The 26,496-nt window shown below is 43.0% G+C and overlaps 1 protein-coding gene across 2 annotated transcripts in view; it reads right to left on the reverse strand.

Annotated features, from left to right (window-relative positions):
• Nucleotides 1-3,692: 3,692 nt before the first annotated feature.
• The window catches only part of TTC13 (tetratricopeptide repeat domain 13), a 1,212,286-nt gene continuing 1,189,482 nt past the window's right edge, over nucleotides 3,693-26,496 (reverse strand). For both annotated transcript variants that reach the window (XM_078649075.1, XM_078649076.1), the window contains exon 23: nucleotides 3,693-5,009. In XM_078649075.1, coding sequence (XP_078505201.1) covers nucleotides 4,895-5,009 — 115 coding nt within the window. In that variant the 3' untranslated portion in view covers nucleotides 3,693-4,894. The remainder of the gene's footprint in view (nucleotides 5,010-26,496) is intronic.

Here is a 26,496-nt window from a genome sequence, read left to right on the forward strand (position 1 = left end):
CTTGCATGTAGCTCCTTGATGCCAATCCATAGATCTCTGTGATATATTAGAATTATTGCAAGTTATGAACAGCAAGTAACAAGACACCACACGAACACAAGGAAAACGCACTACCGGCTTCGAAAGGATATGATGCCTACCATGGCTTAACATAACAGATGAAGACATCACATGTTGCAGATTGTGCCAGGCTTAAGAGAGAGAAAAAAACGGAATTCAAGCACTGGACACTAACAAATAAACACAGGACTTGGGACGAATATCGGAAGGCTTACTGTAATAAGATAAGAAGTGGTTCATTTTCACAGAAGCTAATATCTGAAATTTAAGCCCTAAAGAAGTCCTCAAAGGAGGACGAAACGTGTTGGCTACTATGATGCTTTGGAAGAAATGAAATTTAAAGAAAGAAATCAATAAAGGAATTGGAATAATACAAAGAATCTGTTTTGATTGTACATTGAACAAATACTTTTCTTGTGTGCTGATTGAAATCTTATGTGAAAATGCACAGAGAGTTTACCAATAACTACTGGCGTGTGGCAAGGGTGTGTGCTGGCCTCTCTGCTCTTTTCATTATTCTTGATGATATTGGACCTTACCCAGATAGTCTGAAACGTGACTGCCCGAAGGTCAGTAATACATATATTTCCGTTTTGTTATACGAGGATGACACAGTTTTCCTTTCTCTTACCAAGCTTCCTAAGCATAAACTGATTAAGGCCGTCCTTGACAACCTTGCAAGGAAATATTTGACCATCATTGTTTCCAAAACGACATCTATGATAGTGAAGCCAAGCACCGAGTTAAAGTGTTCTTTTTCGGTGAACAGCAAGATCTTGTAACAGGTAAATATTTTGACTATCTTGGGATTCGGTACAACACTAAACTGACTTGGAACAGCAGAGGGAAAAAGCAGTTTCAATTTTAAAAGAGGCAGCAGCCGCAGTCATTGGTTGGTAGTAAATAATAGGGGGAGGCAGTCATTAAGTTCACTACTACATGTTTATAGAGCAAAGGGAGTTACAGCATCAACATATGGAGCAGAAATCTGGGGTTAGATTCTTCTATGCTTCAGAAAATCGAGAACAGGTTTCTGAGAGCAATATTGCTGTTCGGTCCGGGCACGCCTTTAGCAGCGCTATATTTAGAACTGGACATTAAATCTTTTTCCAATATTATTGCCTTAGTTCCAAAGATTTATTGGGTTTGCCTACAGAGAAACAGACTAGTGGACAATTATTTGGCCGTCATAAGGGAGGTAAGCCCATTATCCCCGACTGCCCGGGACTCCCTGGTAGAACCATGTTCGCAGCATTTTAAAGCTGCTGAAACTCAATATAATTTGTGAGGGTACCATGGTGATTAATGGGGAAACAATAACTAAGATTAAGGAGGATATTTGGCAATATAAAAACCAAATGATAAAGGAGTCTAGTAAGAGTGGCAGCCTGGTGCAAGGATTTCTAAAGCACAAATTAGAACCCTATCTGGATGACACCAATCCAGAGGTATAGCGCTAATTATAAGTAAATGTACGCCTGGGGACCTGTAAGAGGATTTGAGGATAGAACAGTCTAACTCAAGTATATTTATTTTCTTCTTTACTTTATTCCAGGTATATTTCTTTTGAGACAATGGTGATAAGTCTTCTTGTCTCTTCTTCTTTAGGCACTTCTGGTGTCCTGCGGTTCTGGAGTATCAACGCCGTTTCCACCTCAAACAAAAGAAGTGGCATTGGTAAGTGTTTCATTCACACTTAACTCTTTTCTAGGGGAGGGTGTGGGGAGATCACCACTGTTCAACAAACCGTCACTAAGTGTGCGTTTTATGTTCCCAGATTTATATAGAACCCTAGGTCAGCAGTCAGGATAGTGCTCTTGAGTGAAAGTTGGTAGTGTGTTTTACAGTGCCCTTAAGTGAACTATATAGCGCCTGCTCGGTGGGGCTCGTCTGTTGCTCCCTCCTTCCTCCTGCTTATAGCCTGGATACCTGCACGCATCTGTGCAACCCATGCTTCTCCAGGAGCTTTCTTCCGGTCATTGGCCTCCTGGTGTTTTGCCGTTCGGTCCAGGTCCCTCTGGAGTCTTGATGTCTTGTCGTTGCGCTCAGATCAGCTGTCAGTGGAGATTCTTCTCCTGTTGGTTTTCTCCCGGTACTGTACTGTCCCTCTTCACCTTGGCGTCTTCTACTTCCTCAATTTCCACCTCCACCCCTGACTGGCCTTATGCATTTTCTATTGGCTCTCGACCTCTGGTGATGTCTTCTCTGGAGCTTGGGGAATCCCTGAGGTTTTTGCAGTCATGTCCTCTGAATGTTGGAGTTGCCCAAGGCTCGTTAGCCTTGTTCCATGCGTCTTCGGTGACCGGCTGAAAACAAAGAAGAGGGTTGACTCGGTGATGCACACACCAGCATTCTTCGTGGGTGTCTATCAATTTGTGGTTGGAGGTGTGTTATTTCTGACTTAACGCTCCCCTAAGATTTTCCAGATCAGGGAAATGTGGAATCCAAGAAAGAAAGTCCACATCCCCAATCTCAGTACCTTTACGGTGCTTATCTCAAAGACGATGGGTTGAAGGGACAAAAAACAACAAAGGGCACAAGGGTTGTTACCCTTATTACGGCTCATCCACAACAGAGGGGCATGATCTGTATACACTGTAAAATGCTTCCCTTCAAGATAGTATCGTAATTTCTCTACGGCTCATTTGATAGCGAGGAGTTCCTTTTCAATTAATGGATATTTCTTCTTTCGTGGAAACAATTTTCGACTAATAAACAGTGTTGGAAGCTCTATGCCATCTTGAAATAGTTGCCATAAGACAGCCTCTAAGCCGGTTTCTAAGCCATCAGTCGAGCGATGCAGAGCCGGCTGCCAGGGATCCAGAAGCTTTCGGGACCGCTCCTGCAAAGACTTCGGGTTGAGGGCCCGAATGTCGGAGCACAACCTCAGATCATGGTCGCGCTCTAGGCACCAAAGGCACATGAGGTGCGGGTCTGTGACTGACATCAGCTTGTGACAGGAGTCACAGAGCTTGAAGCCGGGTTGAGGACGGGACAATCCTACATGCACCAGCAGTCAGAAGACTCGAAAAAAGATGTCCACAAACGATAAAAGGGTACCGCTCTCTCCGGACCTGCGCTGGCTGGCGCGGAAACAGAAAGAAATTACGTCAGCGCGCAGGGGCGGCTTCTAAGTAGATACCACGACGTTATGACTGCGACAAAGACGCTGACGACTAATGCGGAGTTGACCGATGCCACTTACCGACGCGCAGGGGTACTGCTGAGAAAAAATTCTCTGGAACCAGTCTGACGCCTGGGGGTAATTCTAAGGTAAGGAATCTATATAAATAATAGTCTCTTTTAAGTAAACACAGTAAAGCTGTAGGAGACATTTATATTTGGAGTGTGGGAAAAAGGAACTAACGCCACAGATATAGGTGGCACCTTTACCGAGCACCAATTTCACTTCCGGGTTACAAAAGCACAAGTCTGCTAAGGTAGATGCTTTGGCACATTTCAGTGATGCCTAGAGATGTTTGTGCAGCTGAGTGTTTGAGAAGAGGTATCATAAATGAAAACTGTTACCATTTCATTTACCTGTGTTAAAACTAAAAATGCTACTGTGTGAGAAGATATCATTCAAATAAACATTGTTTCAACAATTAGTAAGTGCACAAAAGAAACTTCAATTTGAAACCATCACCACTTTATTCACCATTTTTCCATTATCGAAAATAAAAGCTTATTTTTCATATTATGAGCAAAATGTCAAGTCATCAATATGGAATTTGCGTACTTGTATTGGCTGTTTTGGTACAGTTAAAACATCAAGAAACAAAAAGTAAAACTATCCAATGTCAAAACTGATTATGCAATAAAATAGCTCTGCTGAAAGTTCCCAAACCTCAGTCAGGGTAAACATTTTTAGTATTTTTCTACTTATGGCAATTAGGTTTTCATAGATATTCAAGTCCGCAATAGCCAACAGATTCACTTAAAACCTTAAAAAACGTGAGACTGTCATTTCAAAACCAGTCAATCATTCGTAGTCCTTTAAAGACATGCTAAATTTGCTTGATGTCAATGTTCCATTTACCAGGTAAAGTACAAAACAGAGTTGGATATCAAAGTTAAGAGGGTACGCTGCTTCACAATTTGTAAATATATTAAAGAGCCTTACAGCAGTCAGATGTTAAGCACAAGGTCGTTAGATCTCTTGGCACTGACTACTTTACTCACCACGTTTTGAAAGATTCAGGCATACTTAGTTGAAGTACCCTGATACCAGACTGGCCTCTATTTCATAATTATATTTTTCCTTAGCTTTCAGATCTAATTGAACAACTGCCAAAGCTTTAACTGAACTCAGGAAGCTAAATTAAAACAGATATGGTTCAACGTTCCAGTGATTCACATACTTTTAGCATCATTAACAAAACAAAACTGAATGAAAATGTTCACAGTTAAAACACAAGAATAATTTAAAGTCCGAGAAAACCCTTGATTGTGATACACAGAACAGAGGTATTGCATTTTAAAAGTGCCTTCAGAAAACAAACCTGAAAAAGAATTTGCACATGGAACATACAGCTTATTTTTTTTTAACATCTTATTTTAGTTATTTCGATCTCACGCTTAACAAGATTTGCTGGTCTTTTTCAAGGTAAGCCGTGGAATTAACCAAGTACAAAACCAGATTTTTATGTCCACATCTTAAATGGAAGCCCAAAAATAACAGTAACCAAAAATGATTCAAGTACTCAATCATTTACTTTTTATTAAAAAAGTATCAAAAGTAATAAACAACCTGATTTCCTATTAAAGTTTACCCTTTTATAAATAACAAAAAAACAAGGCGTCCTGCCCTTCTCTTTTAAAATTAAACTAATTGTTATAGTTTCTTTTCACAGTGGGCTGAGGAGTCTGTGTTTAGCACCTCAATCATTGTGCGCAATGTAGGAAACGTCTCCGATATTGAAGGAAGGCTCTTGTAAGAAGCAGGAAGTCTATAAAGGAAAAGTAAAGTATACATTTTTACTTCTTTGAATAATATACAAATTCTTTTTATTACAAATGTTACTGCTTGGAATGTGAACAATGGATACGCAGGTAATCACTGTGTATCTAAAGGTAATGTGTGCTTTTCTCCGAGCTGTATCTCATCAAGATCCTTCTACTAAAAGAATTAATAGGAAAACACACTCAACATACTCTAGGAAGTATATGTTTTAGACTAAGCTTCATACAACCATTTACATACAAGTTTAAACGAATGTTTTAAAACTCTTAACTGCTGGGACTCCCCCTCGCCCCAGGCCCACCCCCGCAGTGCTGACCCTTTTCATAGAGTTTAGTCCACATAAGTTATCAACACCAAATTTGTGACTGGGTATTCCACATAAGTTATCAAAACCAAATTTGTGTCTGGGTATTCTACAAGTACACAGGGTTTGAGGATTCCCCTGGAATGGACAGACAAAATAGCCAAAATATAGCTACACTTTTAATTTTTTGGGGAAAATAAGAAAAAAGTGCTATGGATAAAAGTGTCTGTTTTCCTACAAAATGTCATCAACTAACGGTTTGCTGTGCTAAAGTCTACAATTTACCAGCTTTCAGACACTTGCAGAGCTGAAAAAAAAACCCGAATTATTACCGCAGTTTGGGCATTTTTTCAAAGAGGTAGCCCATTTTTGCTACTTTGTGCTTTCAACCTACTTCCAGTTTGTGGTGGAAACCAGTGTGCAACCCAAGGAGATCTAGGAAAGATATATATTTCTGTAAAGAAGACAACCATCATTGTGAATTCAGCAAGGGGGCATATGTGTAGATCCCCCAAGGTTTTTCCAAAGGAACTAACTGTTGAAATAAAGGAATTTTTAAACTATCCTCCTAGCTTTCTTTTAACTGTCTTATTATCGTTCGCTTGTATGTTTACATTGCCTCCTTTGCACTATAGGCACTGGTACTTTTTGCGGCCCTTGCACCATCATAAAGGACTATTGCTCCAGACGGACTTTTATGTTTTTTATACATTAGTCCTAGCCTGGAGTTGGAATTTTCCTGCACTGTAAGTGTTTGCGCTTTTTTGTTATTTTATTCCATGCCTTTATATATATATATATATATATATATATATACATACACACACACATTACCTACTGGCGATAGCCAGTAGGTATATATAGTTAGGATTGTTTTCCATAGGGAAATCGCAACATTCTATTGGGAATAACTTTGGCGCCGGTTGAGGAATCTTCCTGAAATTTTCCTTAACTTTGCCTTGCGGCGCTCCGGTCCTTCCCTGAAAGTTTGGGGGGGATTCGTCAAGCGGGGGCCGAGATAAAAGGGGGGTCCCAAAACGTGTTTTCCCCATGTTAATTTCCATAGGGCAGTTGGACTCACTTTTAGCCCGAACGGCTGAATGGTTTTCCACCTTGGCAAAATTGTAGGGACTGGTAGCATGATGTGCCTTTGCTATGTCTCAAGATATGTGCTCCAGTGGTTTTTTACGAAAATTTACTTTGAAAAAATATATATTGGGCTACATTGGGCTATATATATGTTAGAGCCCAAATGTAGCCCAAAGATGGCCACCAGAGACACAAAAAAACAAATGTAGCCCAAATATCAGCCAGATGTTGCCCAACTATAGCCCAATGACAGAATGTCCCAGAGTGTTCTAAAGAACAACTAGAGCGCTAACAGTCTTACTTATGACAAAAGTATGGCACACCTGAAGTCATCTTGATTGGAATAAAGTGTTAACACTTAAAACATTTAATTTGCAAAGGAACAAAACGAGGGGGTTCATTTTGCCATAGAAATTATGATTAGTGCTGAAGAAAGAAAAATTAGGGCACATTTTGAGTGACTTCTCAAATCCTCTTCTATTTCATTAAAGAAATTCTGACATGCAGACTGAAACATGCACTTTGAATACCAGCAGCAGACTTCCCTGGTGAGCAGGAGCTTTACTACAGTGATCTAATGAGCAACTAGAGTGCTAACATTCAGAATTTATGGCAAATGTGTGACACATCTGAATGCCTTTTTGATGGAACCAAACAAGCATTGAAAATGCAATAGATCTCGCCCTCATTTAAGTTAAAGCCATTCTGTTTGTAATGAGGTGGCTTTTTAGCTTTACTTTTATTAGTGTTTTTAAAACTTTCATGTAAATAACATATATGTATATGTATGCATGCATTTATATTTGTATTTATATGGATATGCAGATTATATATGTATGTGTATATATATATATACACATACATATATATAAATGCATATGCATATATATGCATATATATATGTGTATATGTGTGCGGGTAGAGAGGTAGAGGTAGAGAGGTAGATGGCCACCAGAGACAAATGAGCCTGTGCTTAAAAACTCTGTTAGCAAAGCAGGCATTTGAGATTTAAAAAAACGTTTTAATATATAAAACCGTTATCCGCTAATAGAATTAGCATTTAAAAAACCTTTGAAATTCACTGAAAAAAAACATAGGTTTCAGGCCTTATATAGTTAGGAATTAGCATTTAAAAAAACCTTGCAAATTCACTGAAAAAACCATAGGTTTCAGGCCTTATAAAGTTAGGAATTAGCATTTAAAAAACCTTTGAAATTCACTGAAAAAACCATAGGTTTCAGGCCTTATATAGTTAGGAATTAGCATTTAAACAACCTTGCAAATTCACTGAAAAAAACATAGGTTTCAGGCCTTATATAGTTAGGAATTAGCATTTAAATAACCTTTGAAATTCACTGAAAAAACCATAGGTTTCAGGAGTTATATAGTTAGGAATTAGCTTTTAAAAAACCTTTGAAATTCACTCAAAAAACTATAAGTTTTAGTGGTGTTATAGTTAGCTGGACATTTTACTCATACAAAACCATTGAAATTGCTCCTATATAGTTAGTTGTACTAACTATATTTCGCGCACCCGCAATCCACTGCTGATGATGTCACATATTAGATCATTCATGACATGGTCAGTGACATCACTGATGACATCTCAAATGACATCACTGATGACATCATCCACGTGACAATCACATACACCTTTTCATACACTATTACAATTTTTCATCACTCTTTGTAAAATACAGAGTATCATATTTAAATCCATTGTCACAGCAATACAAGTATCTAAAAATCCACTCAGTGATTCATAGATGTATACACACATCTAATCACTTACCTATGGATTCACTCATACATGCTGTCAATGAACAATAGAACACTATCAAAAATACTTATACATCTATATCGACATTAAACAACAGCACGCATCCTATTCACATATGAAGTCATCCTACTCACTTATGCAAACAATGGATCATACTTACTTAGCAAAACACTTATACAAACACCACTTCTTCTATTCATTTAGATAGTAAGTCATACTTAGTGAATTATAAAATCATTATTACAAGTATACAGTTATCCATACAGTCACTCACACAATCATTGTGTCTTATGTATACTTATTTATATACAACAACTGACACATACACTGCTTTTTATTTTTCTAGTTTGTTGGACCTGTACCATTGAGAAATATATTTGCTCATCACCACACCCATAAAGATATTCACTCACCCAAACAACTGTTAGAACATGTAGTTTTAACTTCATATATCTACTGAATCAACTATTCACACATCTTTGGACAGTCACACCCCCCCCACTGAACCACACACACTTTCACACTCCCATACAAATACTCAGATAACTAATCAATAACTAATATAGACTTTCACATAGCTAGTAACCAACTGTAGAATCAGTTTACACAACAACTGACAAAGTGATACAGATATTCACACAGTTTAGTCACTATCCACTATATTTAGTGAGACATTATAAATTGGTCAAGTAAACAGTCAATTACACTGCTACTAAATCCTCCATCCAAATATTTATTTATATATATCCACTTATTCTTCAATGCAAATTGCTATATATATAATGCATATTTAAATAACGAAGCAAACCACATTCACTGGATGATGTCATCAGTGATGTCATTTGAGATGTCATCAGTGATGTCACTGACCATGTCATGAATGATCTAATCTGTGACATCATCAGCAGTGGATTGCGGGTGCGCGAAATATAGTTAGTACAACTAACTATATAGGAGCAATTTCAATGGTTTTGTATGAGTAAAATGTCCAGCTAACTATAACACCACTAAAACTTATAGTTTTTTGAGTGAATTTCAAAGGTTTTTTAAAAGCTAATTCCTAACTATATAACTCCTGAAACCTATGGTTTTTTCAGTGAATATATATATATATTTGTTTCTCTCTATTTGCTGCACTTGACCGTTCACCTTCCTGTTGACGCCAGTGCCTGCCGCGGTGGCGACAACCGCTACTTTTACCAAGGTAGTCCGTTAGGAATAATCCATTACCTGTATTTTTACAGGCAATTGAGCGCAGATCACCTACTTGAAAAAGGCTTTGCCGAAATGCTTCGTTTGTGGGCACAATAAACTTGTGTTCGGTCCTTTGGTGTGCCACTGTCTTCTTTGGATATCATTCCTAACTGATTATTCCTTACGGACTACCTTGGTTAAAAAAATATTATATATAATATATATATATATATATAATATATATATATATCTGTGGCGGGTCAGCGACACCCTCAGTAATTAGAGTTTGCAAAAATACTGGCCAATCCTTAAAACTGTTAAAGACCTGGCAGAGGTGGTAGAACATCACCCACAGGTAACTTATCGTAAGGCCAAATCTCTTAAAGAAAATTTGTGCCCGAGTACAATTCCACAAGCACCTAAATCGGTTAATCCAATTTGTGGATTTTATACATGCCAAAATGGCAAAGCCTGTAAGTACAGTAAGAATTGCAAACAGGTCAAACTTTCTCCCAACAAGCCATATGTGATTAAAAAACACGTTAACTGTAACACTGATCATGCAGTATATGCTTTGAAATGTCCTTGTGACAAGTTTTACATTGGCAGTACTATTCACCCGGCAAAGAAGAGGGTTTTAGAATACCTTAGGGCAATTACCAAAGAAGACAAGCAGTACCCGATAGCCAGACATTTTAAGGAAGCACATAAACAGTATACTAGTCTCCTATCATTCTGTGTCCTTGACACTATCCCTGTAAGAGAGAGAGGTGGCAACAGGGTCTTAGAATTGAGACGTTTATGAGTCTAGACTAATAATAGAATACCAAACTACACAACCTTTTGGGCATAATATTGATGAGGAATTTTCGGTTCATTTGGGCTAAGACATTAGTTAATGTGGGCACATGCTATTCTGCAAAAAGGAAAATGTAAGGCATGAGTTGAGTCTGAAGTAATTTTTAAGAAAAGCCGCTTTTTTGTACATTGCATGTATGTCTTTTTTATCATGTTATCTGAGCCACTCTGTGACTTTTATTTTATTATGTGTGTTTTTTACAGGTCTGCCAGCGAACAAGTTTTGGATTGAGCTTTTGATTTAGTTGTATTGATAAAAGCAGCGCGGCGCTAAGAAATACTCCCTCTGGTAGGTCGCTCCCCTCCCTCTGCAGCTCCGCCGCTGTCTACCTGTGACCTCTGCTCCTGCTTGTGTATCCTCCGCCTGATTGCCTGCTTGCCTGCTTGCTCGTGACCAGCCCTTCTTCCTTTTGGATCCCGTGCTGCTGTTTGACTGCCTGCGCCGTAATCCCCTGCCGTTTGCCAGCTCCGCTTTCCCGGTTGTTGGCCTGCTACACTTCTCCATTTCCCCACTGTCCCCCTCCCTCGCGCTCTGCTCCTTTCCCGGTCTCCAGGCTTCCCGCCGCTGCTCCCCTGCTGCCCCGCCCCCCGCTCCATATTCGTCGTCCCTTACCACCTCCCCCGCCTCCCAGCTGAACCTCCTTCCCCACCGCGCCATAAATGGTGGCCGCTGCGAGGTGAAGGAGCGACCCTTGACCCTCCGGTAGGTCGCTCCCCTCCCTCTGCAGCTCCGCCACTGTCTACCTGCTACCTCTGCTCCTGCTTGTGTATCCTCCGCCGGATTGCCTGATTGCCTGCTTGCTCGTGACCAGCCCTTCTTCCTTTTGGATCCCCTGCTGCTGTTTGACTGCCTGCGCCGTAATCCCCTGCCGTTTGCCAGCTCCGCTTTCCCGGTTGTTGGCCTGCTCCACTTCTCCATTTCCCCGCTGTCCCCCTCCCTCGCGCTGCGCTCCTTTCCCGGTCTCCAGGCTTTCCGCCGCTGCTACCCTGCAGCCCCGCCCCCCCCGCTCCCCATTCGTCGTCCCTTACCACCTCCCCCGCCTCCCAGCTGAGCCTCCCTCCCCACCGCTCCATAAATGGCATCCGCTGCGTGGTGAAGGAGCGACCGTTGGCCCTCATGTAGGTTGCTCCCCTCCCTCTGCAGCTCCGCCGCTGTCTACCTGTGACCTCTGCTCCTGCTTGTGTATCCTCCGCCGGATTGCCCGATTGCCTGATTGCCTGCTTGCCGGCTTGCTCGTGACCAGCCCTTCTTCCTTTTGGATCCCCTGCTGCTGTTTGACTGCCTGCGCCCTAATCCCCTGCCGTTTGCCAGCTCCGCTTTCCCGGTTGTTGGCCTGCTCCACTTCTCCATTTCCCCGCTGTCCCCCTCCCTCGCGCTCCGCTCCTTTCCCGGTCTCCAGGCTTCCCGCGGCTGCTCCCCTGCGGTCCCGCTCCCCATTTGTCGTCCCTTACCGCCTCCCAGCTGAGCCTCCCTACCCAGTCGTCGGTGTCATGCTTGCCGAGATGACGTCGCGGTAGCTGAATAGACGCCACCCTCGCCGCTGACGTCAGTTCTGTACACAACTTTCCACGCCAGAAGTGCAGAGCCATGCAAGATACTGACCACTGGTAAACAAAATAGGGCCCGAAAGGATGTCCTTAACCCTAGAAGTCAGTTGGCAGAACGGGAGGATGGGTGAGGCGGTAAGGAATCTATAACTAACCTATGTTTCTTACAGATATATCGTTACCAAAGGTAAGTAACTTGTTCATCTGATAGAAACAGTTAGATATAGATTCCTTACCTTAGAATAGATACCCCAGCAATACCAACCCGGAGGTGGGTCAGCAAACCAAGTTCAGAACAGAAAGTCCAGGAGAACAGAAAGGCCAAAGAAGTCACCTCTCCGGACTTGGCTGTCCAGGCAGTAATGTCTCGTAAATGTGGGCAGCGATGCCCACGTAGCTGCCTGATAGATGTCATTTAGGGGGACTCCTCGTCCAAAAGCAGTAGTAGCTGCCGTCACCCTGGTGGAATGAGCACAGCCTCACTGGAGGCACCTTCTTAGCCAGAAGAATAGCAGGCTTTGATGCACAAAACGACCCACCTAGAGATGGTCCATTTGTGCACGGCCCGACCTTTCTTAGCGCCCACGTAATCCACAAAGAGCTGGCCATCCACCCAGAATTGTTTTATGCGATCCAAGTAGAAAGAAAGCACACGTTTTGGATCCAGACAGCGGAGCCTCTCTTCCCCTTTCAAAGGAAGCGGAGGCGGAAAGAAGGTGGGCAAAGTGATGGTTTAGCCAATGTGGAAAGAAGTAACCACCTTGGGAAGAAAGGAAGGTCGAGTTCTAAGGACGACCCTGTCCGGATGGACAGACAGAATGGGAGGCTTGGAAGACAGAGCTTGTAGCTCACTCACCTTGCGTGCAGAGGTGATAGCCACTAGAAAAGCAGTTTTCAAAGTGAGAAGTCTTAGAGGACAGTTATGTAGTGTCTCAAAGGAAGCACACATAAGATATGTCAGAACCAAGTTCAAGTCCCACTGGGGCATTACGAAGGGAATAGGAGGAAAGAGGTGAGTAATGTCCCAAAGAAATCTATTTATAAAAGGGGACTTGAAAAGAGAAGGCTGATCAGGGAACCTGAGGAAGGCTGAAATGGCTGATAGGTAGCCCTTAAGAGTGCCCAGAGCAGAGCCCTGCTGGGCCAAAGAAAAGAGGAACAAGAGAACAGCAGAAAGAGGGCAGAAAGGGGATCCACAGCCTTTGCTGTGCACCATGCCACAAAGTCATTCCATCGGTAGGCGTATATCGTCTTAGTGGAGGGCTGCCTGGCTGCCAAGATTACATCACAGACTTCGGGAGGCAGGTCAAATAACATCAACTGCCGCCGCTCAATCTCCACTCAAGAAGGTGGAGGCTGGACAGGTTCGGGTGGAGGACCGTCCCCTGCTGCTGCGTCAGAAGAACCTCCCGAAGAGGCAGTCTGATCGGAGGATCGATGGCCATGTTGAGCAGCTTGGGATATACTCTTCGTGCCTAATCCGGAGTCACAAGAATTACTTGGGCCCGGTCGCGCTTGATCTTCTTCAGCACTCTGGGCAGAAGTGGTATAGGCGGAACGGCATATAGAAGACCGCAACTCCACTCGCGACAAAAAGCGTCACCTAGCAAGTGAAATGAAATGACATGAAATGAAAGGGACAATTGTAAAGCGCATGGCTACCCGGAGGCCTCCCAGCGCTAGGCATGACTAGTAATCAGAGATGGAGAGATTAGGGAAACAGGAAAGTTTTCAGTTGTTTTAGAAAAACAAGGTGACTGGGTTCCCTGCGGAGATGGAGCAGCAGTGCGTTCCAGAGTTTTGCTGCGTTAAGGGAAAAAAGTCGGGCACCGCTTCTGGACCTCTTAATTCTTGGGGTTTCAACTAAGTGAAGTCCGTCCGTGCGGAGTTTCCTAGTCGCTTTGTAGGAGCGAATCATGGCCAAAATTAATGGTGGCCCCTTCCCCTGCAAGGACTTATGGACGATAGAGGGCTTTAAAGCTAACTCTTTCTTTCACTGGCAGCCTGTGAAGGGAGAGAAGAGCCGGTTTAGCTGAAAGGCGCTTTGACATTCCCAACAGTAGTCTTGCCGCGCAGTTTAGGACGGTTTGCAGTTTAGTGATTACTGCGATCAGGGCCCCTAGGTAAAGTGCATTTCCATAGTCTATCCTTGAAAGTATCAGTGATTGGACTAGCATTTTCTTGACTTGGAGGGAAGAAGAGGGAGCACTTTTCTGGCCATTCTAAGCAGGCCAAAGCAGGTATCAACCGTCTTCCTAGTTTGCGCCTTGAATGTCAGGTTCTGATCTAACCAGATGCCTAGACTCTGTATTTCGATACAAAAGGGGATGATGGACAGAGCGTTTGAGCAAATCAAACACTCACCCCCAGTCAACTGATCTGGGTTTAATCCATCACCATTCTTTAGCCCACTCAGCCACCCCATTTCAGACATGGCTATATGCAAATCAGTCTGACCCTGTGCCTCATGGGAACAGTCCAGCCCGAACTGCCAAGCCATGTCTTCCATGGACCGGAAACAAGCATCCTGGGACCGGTTTCGGATTCATAATCCTCATCAGCCAGGCTATCTTGAATCCAGTGGCCAAGTGAGCAAGGGACTCACGTCTGAGCATACCCTGCCACACTTAGGGCGAACAAAGCGATACAAAAGGGGATGATGGACGGAGTGTTTGAGCAAATCAAACACTCACCCCCAGTCAACTGATCTGGGTTAAATCCATCACCATTCTTTAGCCCACTCAGCCACCCCATTTCAGACATGGCTATATGCAAATCAGTCTGACCCTGTGCCTCATGGGAACAGTCCAGCCCGAACTGCCAAGCCATGTCTTCCATGGACCGGAAACAAGCATCCTGGGACCGGTTTCGGATTCATAATCCTCATCAGCCAGGCTATCTTGAATCCAGTGGCCAAGTGAGCAAGGGACTCACGTCTGAGCATACCCTGCCACACTTAGGGCGAACAAGTCCGTCCGGAGTTTCCTAGTCGCTTTGTAGGAGCGAATCATAGCCAAAATTAATGGGGGCCCCTTCCCCTGCAAGGACTTATGGACGATAGTGGGCTTTAAAGCTAACTCTTTCTTTCACTGGCAGCCTGTGAAGGGAGAAAAGAGCCGGTTTAGCTGAAAGGCGCTTTGACATTCCCAACAGTAGTCTTGCCGCGCAGTTTAGGACGGTTTGCAGTTTAGTGATTACTGCGATCAGGGCCCCTAGGTAAAGTGCATTTCCATAGTCTATCCTTGAAAGTATCAGTGATTGGACTAGCATTTTCTTGACTTGGAGGGCCTGGACCATGTGCCCAAAAGGATGTCCGTGAGGGCTTCATTAAACGGCATCAGGGGCTTCGAAGAGCTCACTGCCAGTAGAAGGACCTCTGTCAGGAGGTTAGTCTTGACTGCCACTGTAGGTAGCTCGAGGTGAAGAGCCTCGGCCACCCTACGCAACACTACTGCGTATGATGCTCCCTCCTCTGTAGCCACAGTAGGAGGAGACAACATGCCTAGGTTTGGTGATGTATCAGACAACTGGCATCCCCCAGTTCCTCTCTCCAGTCCGGATCATACTCCAATTGTTCTGTCAAAGGGTCCCCAGACCCCTCCCAGTCTTCCTCACCCTCCTCTGGCTGCCAAACTGGGGTCGTGGTCGCGCTCCAGTCAGAAGTCAGAAGAGGCACACACGGTGCGGATCTGTCACCAACATCAGTCGGGTACAGGAACCGCATGCCTTGAAGCCAGGTATCCCTCATGCACCAGGAGTCGGTTGAAGACTCAAAAACAAAGTCGACAAAAGTCGCAAAAAACTCAGTCAAAAAGTGACTAGGGGAACCGCTCTCTCCGGATCTACGCTTGCTGGCGCAGAAAAAGAAATAACTGACATCAGCGCGTGAGACCGGAGTCTATGTAGCTACTGCAAAGTCATCCTGGTGACCACAACGCCGACGACAGATGCCACCTTCCGACTCGAAGGGGTACTGCTGACGAAAAACTTTCCGGATCCAGTCTGACGCCTGGGGGTAATTCTAAGGTAAAGAATTCTAAGGTAAGGAATCTATAAACAACTGTTTCTTTCAGATACCCCTAATCTTTTCAAGGGTGTCCAAGAAGAGTTCAGTGAACTTGCGGTTCCACTCCTCCACAACATCATTGCATTGTTCTTTGTGACCAGGTCTAAGGATGATCCCGAACAAACCCTGGTGAAACCATCCAAGAATGTTCAACACTTTTATAGCAATTTTCCTTTTACGTTTGATTCTCCTGCCTTTAAAATCCAGAACTTCCTCTACGTAGCCTAGGAGCTCAAGTTTATGCCCTTCATAGAAAACTGATGAACAGTCAGGAGGAAATAAATCGTCACCCCATGTGTCCTTGAATAATATTTGGGTGATCATGGTAATTCTTGCTCCAGAATGAACAAGGAGTTTTAAAATGTTACCACTTACGCAAATATCAACAATGGGATCAACACATGAGGATGGGATCACCAGAAACAGGACTGCTTTTTTATGGTGGTGGTTGTTACAACTGAAATCTTCATCTCCCAAACTAAGTACAAGATCATTACACCCCTCAACATCAGATTTAGACTCAGCCTCACAATTAGATTGCATCACACATGCTAAAGGCCTTAAGGAGCTGTTCTTTTTCTTCTGACAAACCACCAAAATGCCCTACCTTTCTGCAGTAGTTACAAATAATTTTTTTAGCTGGACAAGGTTTACCATTTTTAACTTGCAGGGGTTTCCCAGTGGTAACACATATTGGACATAGATGGTTCCATTTTCAAACCAGAAGGTTTGTTTTTTCTCTGACAGTTTACTATCCGATTTGCTAGTTTTAAACACATTCATTAACTCTACAGGTCTTTCCTCAAATTCTTTTACAGAAATCTGGGATATTTCTATACTTTTTGCCATTTTGATGGTTTTATCCAAGGATGGCTTTCCTATGGATAAACGTTTTTGACGGATTTGTTGATCTCTGCACTAGAAAATAGATTGGTCTCGGATAAACTGATCAATGAAATTTGCAAACTGACATTCAGAAACCAGTTTATGGAGAGCTGTGATGTAGGTGTCCACATCTTCATCTATTTTCTGTTTGAATAACTTGTGTCTGGGAACTGTTAAACTGGGTTGCTTATCAAACCTCATTTGACGTTTTTTGACTCCCTCCTGTTACTCATCAAGCACCTCCCCTTTATCCAAACATAATTCAGGTAATGTTTAAATGTGGATCTCCCCTTAAAACCCAACCAGTGTAAATGCAATCATTTTGTTTCTTTCTGCTCTGAACCTGGAAGCCTCAATTGCTCCCAAATAAGTCTTAAATGCATCAAACCAAATAGACCACCTGACTCGTGGATCTCCCGGAGGATCTTGAAATGATGGCAGTGGAGCCACAGACTGCATTGTGACAACAACTACACAAAAATGCTAGAAGTAATAGTAAACTTTCAAAAAGTGTACTACAAATAGTAGTCTGTGATATACCATCAGACATGCATAACTAATTGTGTACAAGCTTAAGACAAGCATATGTGTGCTTGTCACTGTGATGTAACAAGCAAAATGTTTTATTCAAGTATTAACTTAAAATTATTATTGTGCTTGTCACTATTGAAGAAACGTTTTAAAAGGAGAATTAAATATGTGTGCTTGCCACTGTGATGTAACAAACAAAACGTAACTTTATTCAAATAGTAACTCAAAACTATTAGTGAGCTTGTCACTGTTGAAGAAACGTTTTAAAATGAGAATGAAACTCCCCAACTGTAGTTAATGTCAGTTTTTTTATTGAACTGCATGAGATTCATAAAAGACAAGCTGTTACTTCAATAAGTGTGCTCTTCACTGATGATGATAACATTATATAACCACAATTAACATCAGAAGCCTGGAGATGTGCACAATACTATTTCTTTAGAACATTCTTAACTATGGCTGTCAAAAAAAAACTGTTGTGGTAAAGTGAGCGCGATAGACAAAAATGGCGGGCACGACGTGCAAAAGCAAATTCTGACAAAAAGATACTGTTAAAATGGCAGGCAGGAGGTTAGCGTTGTATGCGCTGCCGCAAGACATGCGCAGTTACATCCCAAATATGCGTGTGGTATAAATAGCTCCTAGAGCAACAGAGATGCTAGCCCTGGGCAAATCGGTTCAGCATCCCCTGCAACACCACTGACCCGGAATGAAACCCCTTGATATGAGCATTGGCCTCCCGTGCCGAGACAGCTCGGGCGACAGGAACTTGCAGATATGTATGTGGGAAGAACAGCACCTAGAACGGGGCACCCTACAGGGCTTTTTCATTTGTATTTTTTTTTTTAAACAGCAGCACTCAGAGTTTTCGGGCCCCTCCAGGCACCTACTCCGCTGGAAATCTCCAAGTCGGCAGAAGTGGAGCAAAAGGGAGTGCAGCAATGTTGTCGATCCTCTTCACAGCCAGAACTGTGCAGCTTGACAGCATCACACAATGTCTCGTATGGGGAACCAGTCAAACGAATCGCCAGCAGGGTTCTGAACGCAGCTCCAGTAGTCACCAACAAATCTGTAGCAAGGACTACAGTCGTGGTATGGAAATGTTTCAAATATCTTATTTATTCCAGAGTCATGAGCTGCCTAAGGAGTACATGCAAGTTCTCCTGGCTTTCCCCAGATCAACAGCTAACTGTCCCCACTTCAAATCCATACATTCCAGCTTTGAACCTGGTATAAGGAACATTCTATTTTAGGCATTGAGTTAAGGCTCTTAGCACTGCAAAGCTGTAGGGCCAGATTTAACATTGAAGAAAAAACGTTCCCATCCGTTGTGACTCTTGGATTCTTTCTCTAGGATTCCACGTCTGGAGAAGCTGCAGGAAAAGAGGGTTCGCCTTGAAGTGGAGATGTATCACAAAGCTCTCGGAGGGGGATCGTGAGACAAAAATATAGTCACCAGAACCCAGTTTATGCCATGTAGCAATGGGGTACTTTACCACCGGTGCAAAAAAATATGTTATTGGGTCAACCAATGCCTTGTTAAAGGGCAACAGAGGTCCTGACATAGAAAGTAAAGGTTGCACAATTTGTGTTAAGAAGGTTTGTCTTAGTTTCGTCTATGATGAGGGACAATTTGTGCACTTCTTTCACCCTCCGAACTGCAACAATCTAATAAAAAGCACATTTTTGAGCAGTTGGCAGCCTTCAAAGGAGAATCAAGGACATATTTTAGAACGGTATCCAGGGAATTCACATTCTGTAAACAGAGATATAAGCCAGTATCACTGTAATGAGAAGCAAGGTATTTGCCTTATCACTTTCATCATGTTGTGCAGGATGAGGACATTGACCTGTATCAGAGCCAAAAATAACCTCTATCCTCCTATATATAGTGTCAGAAAAACGACGTGGAATGATTGTGTATCGTTGCACCTAAGAGTCCATCGCTGGATTATTGCATCTGATACCACAAATAAGAAGGAAAGATTACTTTTCAGAATCCAAATCTCAAATTGGTAAAACAAAAGTTTTGGGCCATTGTGAATCAGCCTTTTTTCTCCGAGGATGGGAAGACTGACATGGAATGTGTGATTGAAGATGATAGATGGCTTTGCCACTTCAAACAGATATATGAATCCACGGTACCTACTTCACCGGTCAGCGCCCACGGTCCACCCAATTTGGTCATGGAATTTAATACAACGGAGGTTGAAAGGGCGATTAAAAATACTAGTAAACACAAGGCCCCTGGACCTGACGGGGTCCCTGCAGATCTCTACATCCAGTATCCGCAATTTTGGTCAAAAATACTAACTAATGTCTTTAATGCGATACCTGTAGCTGGTTTCCCATCTTCCTGGTCCACCTCTATAATTGTTCCCATATTCAAGAAGGGGAACAGGGGGGATACTGCTTGCTACAGGCCAATCTCCCTGCTGGACTCTGCTGTCAAGATCTTGGGCAGAGTCATTCTGCAAAGACTCGGGGATTGGCTTGAGGAGAGCGGGATCCTCTCTGATTTGCAGTATGGTTTTAGAGCACATAGGGGGACCATGGATCAATGTTTAAACCTTCACCTTATTATTAGTAAATACACCGTGGTGAAGGGGGGGCTTCTTTATTTGGGTTTTATGGATTTATCTTCTGCTTTCGACCTGGTTAACCGTTCTAAGTTGTGGATTATTTTACGAGATTTAGGTTTGGACACCGCCTTGGTTAATTTCTTGCACGATCTTCACCAAAATTTGTTTGCCTCGGTCAGGGTAACCAGGGAGGGAAGATGCACTGAGAGTTTTAGATCAGTGAGAGGGGTTAGACAAGGCTGCATTCTCGCCCCTCTCCTTTTTACTTTGTACATCAACTCCCTGGGGAAATCCCTGAACTTAGCTACCTTGGACTTGCCGCGTATGAGGGGGGTCACCCATCCCGGTCCTCCTATACGCGGACGATGCCGTCCTCATAGCTCGTACAGGTGTGGGCCTGCAAAGATTACTGGATCACTTTGGTGGTTTTATGGAATCTCTTGACCTAAAGATTAATACAGCTAAATCTCATGTCATGGTTACAGGCTCACGGAAGAAAAACATGAAGTTCAGGTCCTTTAGCTGCAATAACTCTCCAATCTCGAGGGTACCCTTTTTTTGTTATTTAGGCGTCACCTTTGACGAGAAAGGAACTTGGGGTGCCCAACTGAAATTAAAGGAGAATGGAGTTAGTAGATCTACTGCAGCACTCATGCATTTCTCCAAAATGCTTGGTTCAAGATCCATGGAGGCGATGACTCGCATCTATAGATCCAAATGCTTGGCAATCGCATCTTACGGGGCAGATATTTGGGGTTATGTTTCAGCCCCAGGCATACAAGCTGTAGAAAATAAATTTATACGTACCCTGTTGTCACTCCCGAAATCATCTCCTACATATTCAATTCATAATGAAATAGGCTTGGGATACGCTACTGATCTCTTAAAAATGTCTCCACTGTTATGTTGGATCAAAACCTGGACAAACGAGGAGATCACATTGAATCACTCTATTCTCAAAGATTGCATGGCCTTGGATAAAGCAGCCAGCATACCCTGGCTGGCGTATGTTAGAGCGGCATGCGCAAGGCTAGGGCGCCCGGACATGTACTCTTTACCACAGAGCCTTAAGAAAGAGGATGTAAGGTGGGTCAAGCACCATTTTCGTAACATGTTGGAGACAGAGAGGGAAGCGGTTGAGCTTTGCAAGCCAACGGTAAGGACATTATACCAACTCTCGTCGTCCTTGGCAATGGAACCTTATCTAAAATACGTTACCAAACCATACCACCGTTTTTTATTAATAAGGTTCAGGTTTAACCAGATACATCTTGTGCTTGGTTCATATACAAAATGGGGCACTCCAGAAAATACCCCACCCTGTTCCTGTGATTGCTTTTCTATGCAGGATACTCTTCATCTAGTTATGCTTTGCGATCATTACCTGGTGGCCCGTAAAAAATTCCTCTTTCCAATTTTGAAAGAGCTAAACTTTGCCCAGGTACGGCCGGCCCTTTTATATTTACAGATGTTGAACTCGGTGCAGGTCACATATAGTGTAGCTTGTTTTTTGGTAGCAGCCGTCAGACAAAACAAAACTAAACTCCCTCCGATAAACAACCTCCAAACCTGATACTTGTCTGTAAAATATGTTTGTGGGGAACGTGCAAAATATACTGGAAATTGTATTCCCCATATCTACCTTTTTGAATTTGTTTTCTTTTAATTTTTTGTCTTTTAAGTACTTTTTAATGGACTTTTTAGGATTTGCAATCACCAATTGAAATTTGTTTAATTGTATTTTAATTGTATTTTTATTGCTTATGAATTATGCACTGCTTTTATGGTTTTAATTAACCGAATAAAGTTATTTGACTGACTGACTGGTAAAACAAAACAAACAAGTTACTTACATTCGATAACACATTATTTTGTAGAGACATGATCTAGCTACAGATTCCTTACTTTAGAATCCTTCCCAGACATGAGACTGGATTGGAAATATTTTCCCATAGTACATCCGTGCATCAGCAGCAAGTGTCGCGTGACAAAATGTCGAGATCGGCCTGTAAAAACTGCCCCCTAACTGCTCCGGATCTGCGTTGCAAGTATGGAAAAGAAAGAACTGATGTCGGTGAGGGAGTTATATGGACTCCGTCTACATCACATCTGAACGACGAAGTCGATATGGAGTCATGCAACGCCTTCTACCAACACACAGACGTGATTTTAGAAACAACTTCCAGCTCCAGTCTCACGCCTGGGGAGCATTCTAAAGTAAGGAATATGCAGCTAGATGTCTCTATAAGATTAACACAAATATCACTTTCAGGCATTTTCCTTGACTTTATTTTGATTTATGAATGTCCAACATGTACTGACAACACTGCAACATCTTTTTGAAAGTAACAATCTGTTTTTTTGTATTCAGTCACATTAGCCAAAATAAACAAATTATTAAAAATAAACAGTGCATTAGAATAAGCATTGAGATAGTTAATATAGCTCTACTGTACACAAAAAAGACTGAGATTTGTTTGATCACATGCTGAACACCAAGAAAATATGCACAATGTACATTATAGTAAGAAAGACAAAGGCTTCATGTCATACGTTGAAATGTGAATGAAGTGTTGATTTATAAAGATTTGTTTGTGAGTAGCTATCACTTACTACTGATTTACTCTGAATTTCCAAGAGTAAGTCACATCTACTCATGGAAAACAGAGTTGTAAATTAAGCTTTGTTCAAACACCTGAGTGTTTTTGCTTCCTGAACAAAGAAGCATTGAGAACAGAATTACAAAATCGTTTCTATATCATGGGAATATTTTAATTCTTCATTAGAGTGGCAGAAATATTTGCACTAATAGACTGATGAAGCCATTCATGCAGTTTGTCGGTTAGTTTGTTTCTAAATGCTATCAAACAAAATCCCATTGGGAAAAACTACAATTTGCCCAATGGTATTTTGTTTGGTCGCATTTAGAAACCAACAAACTGACAAACTGCATGAATGGCTTTATCAGTCTATTGGTGCAAATATTTCTGCCACTCTAATGAATAATTAAAATATTTTTATTTTACAGGAAGGAATGTGGGTACACGGACAAGGTTAGTTCGGCTGAAAGAGTTACCTTCAAGTTCAGCGTAATGAGTTCATTTTACGGTCGAAGAGGCTGCGAGGAGCAGGGAGAGACTAGCGGACGGCCGTCAAAGTGGCGCAAAAAGCTGACTAAGCGTTGTGGAAAGTCATCACTGTAGCGTTAAGTTCCTGTTGAAATTTTACATTGTCCTTGCAAGGACTTCGCGTTGGCGGTCAATGCAAGCAGCCGATGCTGTTGCGCGAAAAAAAAGAAGAGTTGGTTTGCCTGGAATTCGCATTGGTTGTTGGCTCGGGTGGAAGAGTTGGGTGCCAATGGGCCCGTTTTAAAAGAGGAAAACCCTTCATGGGAGCTCAACTGAGACCATGCAAAGGGTCAAGGACCTGAGGGACACCATTTGGAGGTCTGGACCTCACTCCAGCACAGACCAGCAGGGCTCAGATTGGCCCAGGCAGCAGGTCAGCTGGGCAGTTGCAGGAACCTCTGAAGTTTATGTCATTGTATCTCAGAACAAAAAGTCAACTGGCTGACCTTTGGATTCACTTCAGCCTAGGATGAAGGGTGCAGGTCCAAACTTCCGTCTCAGCAAGCATGGCATCAGAGTGACATGGCATCAGAGTGGCAGTCCTTCCTCTGTAGTTTTGGCAGGTCCAGGTGTGTACTGAAGAGTTGGTGTCTGAGGTCCAAAATGTACACCCAGTTCCTACTTTGAAGTGGGAGAAGCTTCTAGAGGATTCCCTTTGAAATGCACAGCTTCCTGCCTCCCCTGTCCTGGCTACAAACCAACTGCAGGGGCTATGCAACCCTTTGGGTGAAGGCAGGACACAACCTTGAGCAGGTGTAAATAAGGCTATTGTCTAACTCCAACCTCCCATCCTACAAGTAAACCTAAGCTCTCTATTGTGTGCGGCTGTCTAGGAGGAATACACAAAGACCAACTGCCAACTACACCCTTCCATGTGACCCAGAGACAGGCTTCATGCACTAAATGGCTAAGGCTGGAAAATAGCAAATTTCTAAAAGTAGCATTTTCAGTCTTGTAACCAAAAATCTAACTTCACCATAAAGTAGGATTTTTCATTACAATGACACCAAACATGAACTGCTTATCTGTTCCCATTTGGAAGTTACAGCTAGTTAAATGTAATGGGAGGGATAGGCCTTTCAATAGTGAAAAACAAATGTAAGAGTTTTCCACTACCAAGGCATGTAAAACGTAAAATTATATGTACTACTTTTTAATACATTGTACCCTACCTTGACAGCTGTTAGGGCCTACACTAGAGGGGACTTATATGTAATAACAAGGCAGGTTTGAGCCTGGCAAAATGTATTTTGACCAGGTCACAAATGGCAGTTTAAAACTGCACACACAGCCTACAATGGCAAGCCTGAGACAGGTTTGCAAGGCTTTTTAAGTGGGTGGTACAAAAAATGCTGCAGACCCACCAGAACCATTTAATGTAAGGCCCTGGGTACACGTTACTAGGGACTCATAAGTAAATTATTTATGCCAACTGGGGACAAGCCAATGTTACAATGTGTTAAGGAGTGAGCACACGCACTTAGGTCTAAAAACTCTTCATTGATTTAAGATAAGCATTTGATAACTTACATTTTATCTTAATAACCTGGTTCCTCTACCTGATTTCAACCCTATTGAGGTGAAGTTTACCACTTCCATACCATTTGTAGAGGAAAAAAATACAAGTTCTAGTGATAAATACAACAGACACCTTCCATGTACACGCTTGAGAGAAAAATATAGGTCCCCTCGAAGAGGAGTACAAGGGACAACAAAAACTGCAAGAAATCGGATGTCTTCCAAACCTTGTCACAGGACAAACTTGGCCTTAGACAAACCTATCCTTAGACGAACTTAGCCCAACAATCTGTGTAGATGCACTGGTTGTTAGGCTTCCAGGCCACCAAGATTACATTTGGGATTTCATGGGGGAAACATAAAAAGGGCTCTAACAGGCACTGCTCAATCTCAACTCGTGCATCTACAGTGCTTTGGAACTGGGGAGACGGGCCTTACATCCCATGAGAGGAGGTCCTTTCTGCACGGGAGAGAAAGGGGACAGCTGCATATCCCATACTACGAATCGGTTTGGGACAATCAGAATCAACTATGGTTAATGAACAAGTTACTTATCTTCGGTAATGCCTTATCTGGTAGAGACATGATCTTGCCGCAGATTCCGGACCTTTGAACTTCCAGGCGTCAGCCTTGATCCTGAAGATTTTTCTTAGCAGTACTCCTGTGCCGGTAGGTGGCGTCTGTTGACTCCACTTGACGTCGTCATTGTGTTTGTCAACGTGGCGACATCTGTACTGTCAATATAACTGCCACTCCGGCACGCTGACATAGGAACTTTTCACTACTTTCTGTGCCAGAAGTGCGGAGCCATGAAGTGACTGACCATGGTATGTTAAAAAGAAACTAGGGCCCTGAAGGGGAACAGCATTGACACTAAAAGACAATTCTGCAGTGTTAGGAAGATTGGTAGGCCAGTAAGGAATCTGTGGTTACATCATGTCTATACCAGATAAGGTGTTACCGAAGTTAAGTAACTTGCTCATCTGATAGAGATATCTTGCAGAGGATTCCTTACCTTTGAACAGATACCTAAGCAATACCCCAGAGTTGGGACTGCAGAAAATCTTTAAACCAGGAAATCCTGTAAGACAGAGCAGCCAAACAGGCCCTCCCAGCGAACCTGCTGCTTTCAACCTGGTGGAATGGGGACCAGGCCTTTGGGAGGCTGCTTCTTCGCCAAGGCATAACATATTTTAGTATTAAATCTTTTTATTGCAAGAAATATCACAACAGGAACAATGGCTCATGCTGGAAGTGGGGCGGACCTCCCATGATAATACCAGCAAGTGAGGAGGCCCACGCTGCGCCCAGTTCATTTGGTGTAATACACAGCAAGTCGCCTACAACCCAACTGGGACGGCCGCGTATTTAGGGTTCGGGAGCCGCCTTCAAATGTAGTATGCTATGAAGTAGAACAGTGACAATCCCAACTAGTCCCCCCCCCCCCAAACCCCACCCATCCCACCCCCCTCCTTGTCCAACGGGTACGAGCTGCAGGAGACTGATGCCTTCTCAAATCATTTCTTGGGAGGTTGCGCGCCGCCGAGTTCGCGGCCTACGAGATTGTGTGGCAGGGTCTGTGAGCGGGGTATCCGCCAAATGCAGCAGTCGCAGGTATCGGGGGCAGCTCAGCTCCCTGAACTCCCCGGTGAGTAGGGTTAGGAACGGTCTCTAAAGTTCTGCAAAGTCATCCCCCCTCCCAGCCTTTGCCAGCGACAGCTTCTCCATCCCTAGTATCGTCCAGAGCCTATGTAACCACCCAAGTTGCAGAGGAGGCTGAACGTCCCTTCAATGTGCCACAATGTTCTGTACTGCTGCTCCCAGTGCGATCGCTATGAGTCTCCCTCTCAAGGATTTCAGGGGGTACATCAAGGCATTAGGGAGGCCAAGCAGCACATAGGCAGGGAACCTGGGAAGCTGGGTGTCTAGGTGCGCATCTATTAAGTCGAGGATTGTGGTCCAGTAAGGTTGCAGATGTTTGCAGCTCCAG

This window comes from Lissotriton helveticus, chromosome 6 (genome assembly GCF_964261635.1).
Source record: "Lissotriton helveticus chromosome 6, aLisHel1.1, whole genome shotgun sequence".
Classification (NCBI taxonomy): domain Eukaryota; kingdom Metazoa; phylum Chordata; class Amphibia; order Caudata; family Salamandridae; genus Lissotriton; species Lissotriton helveticus.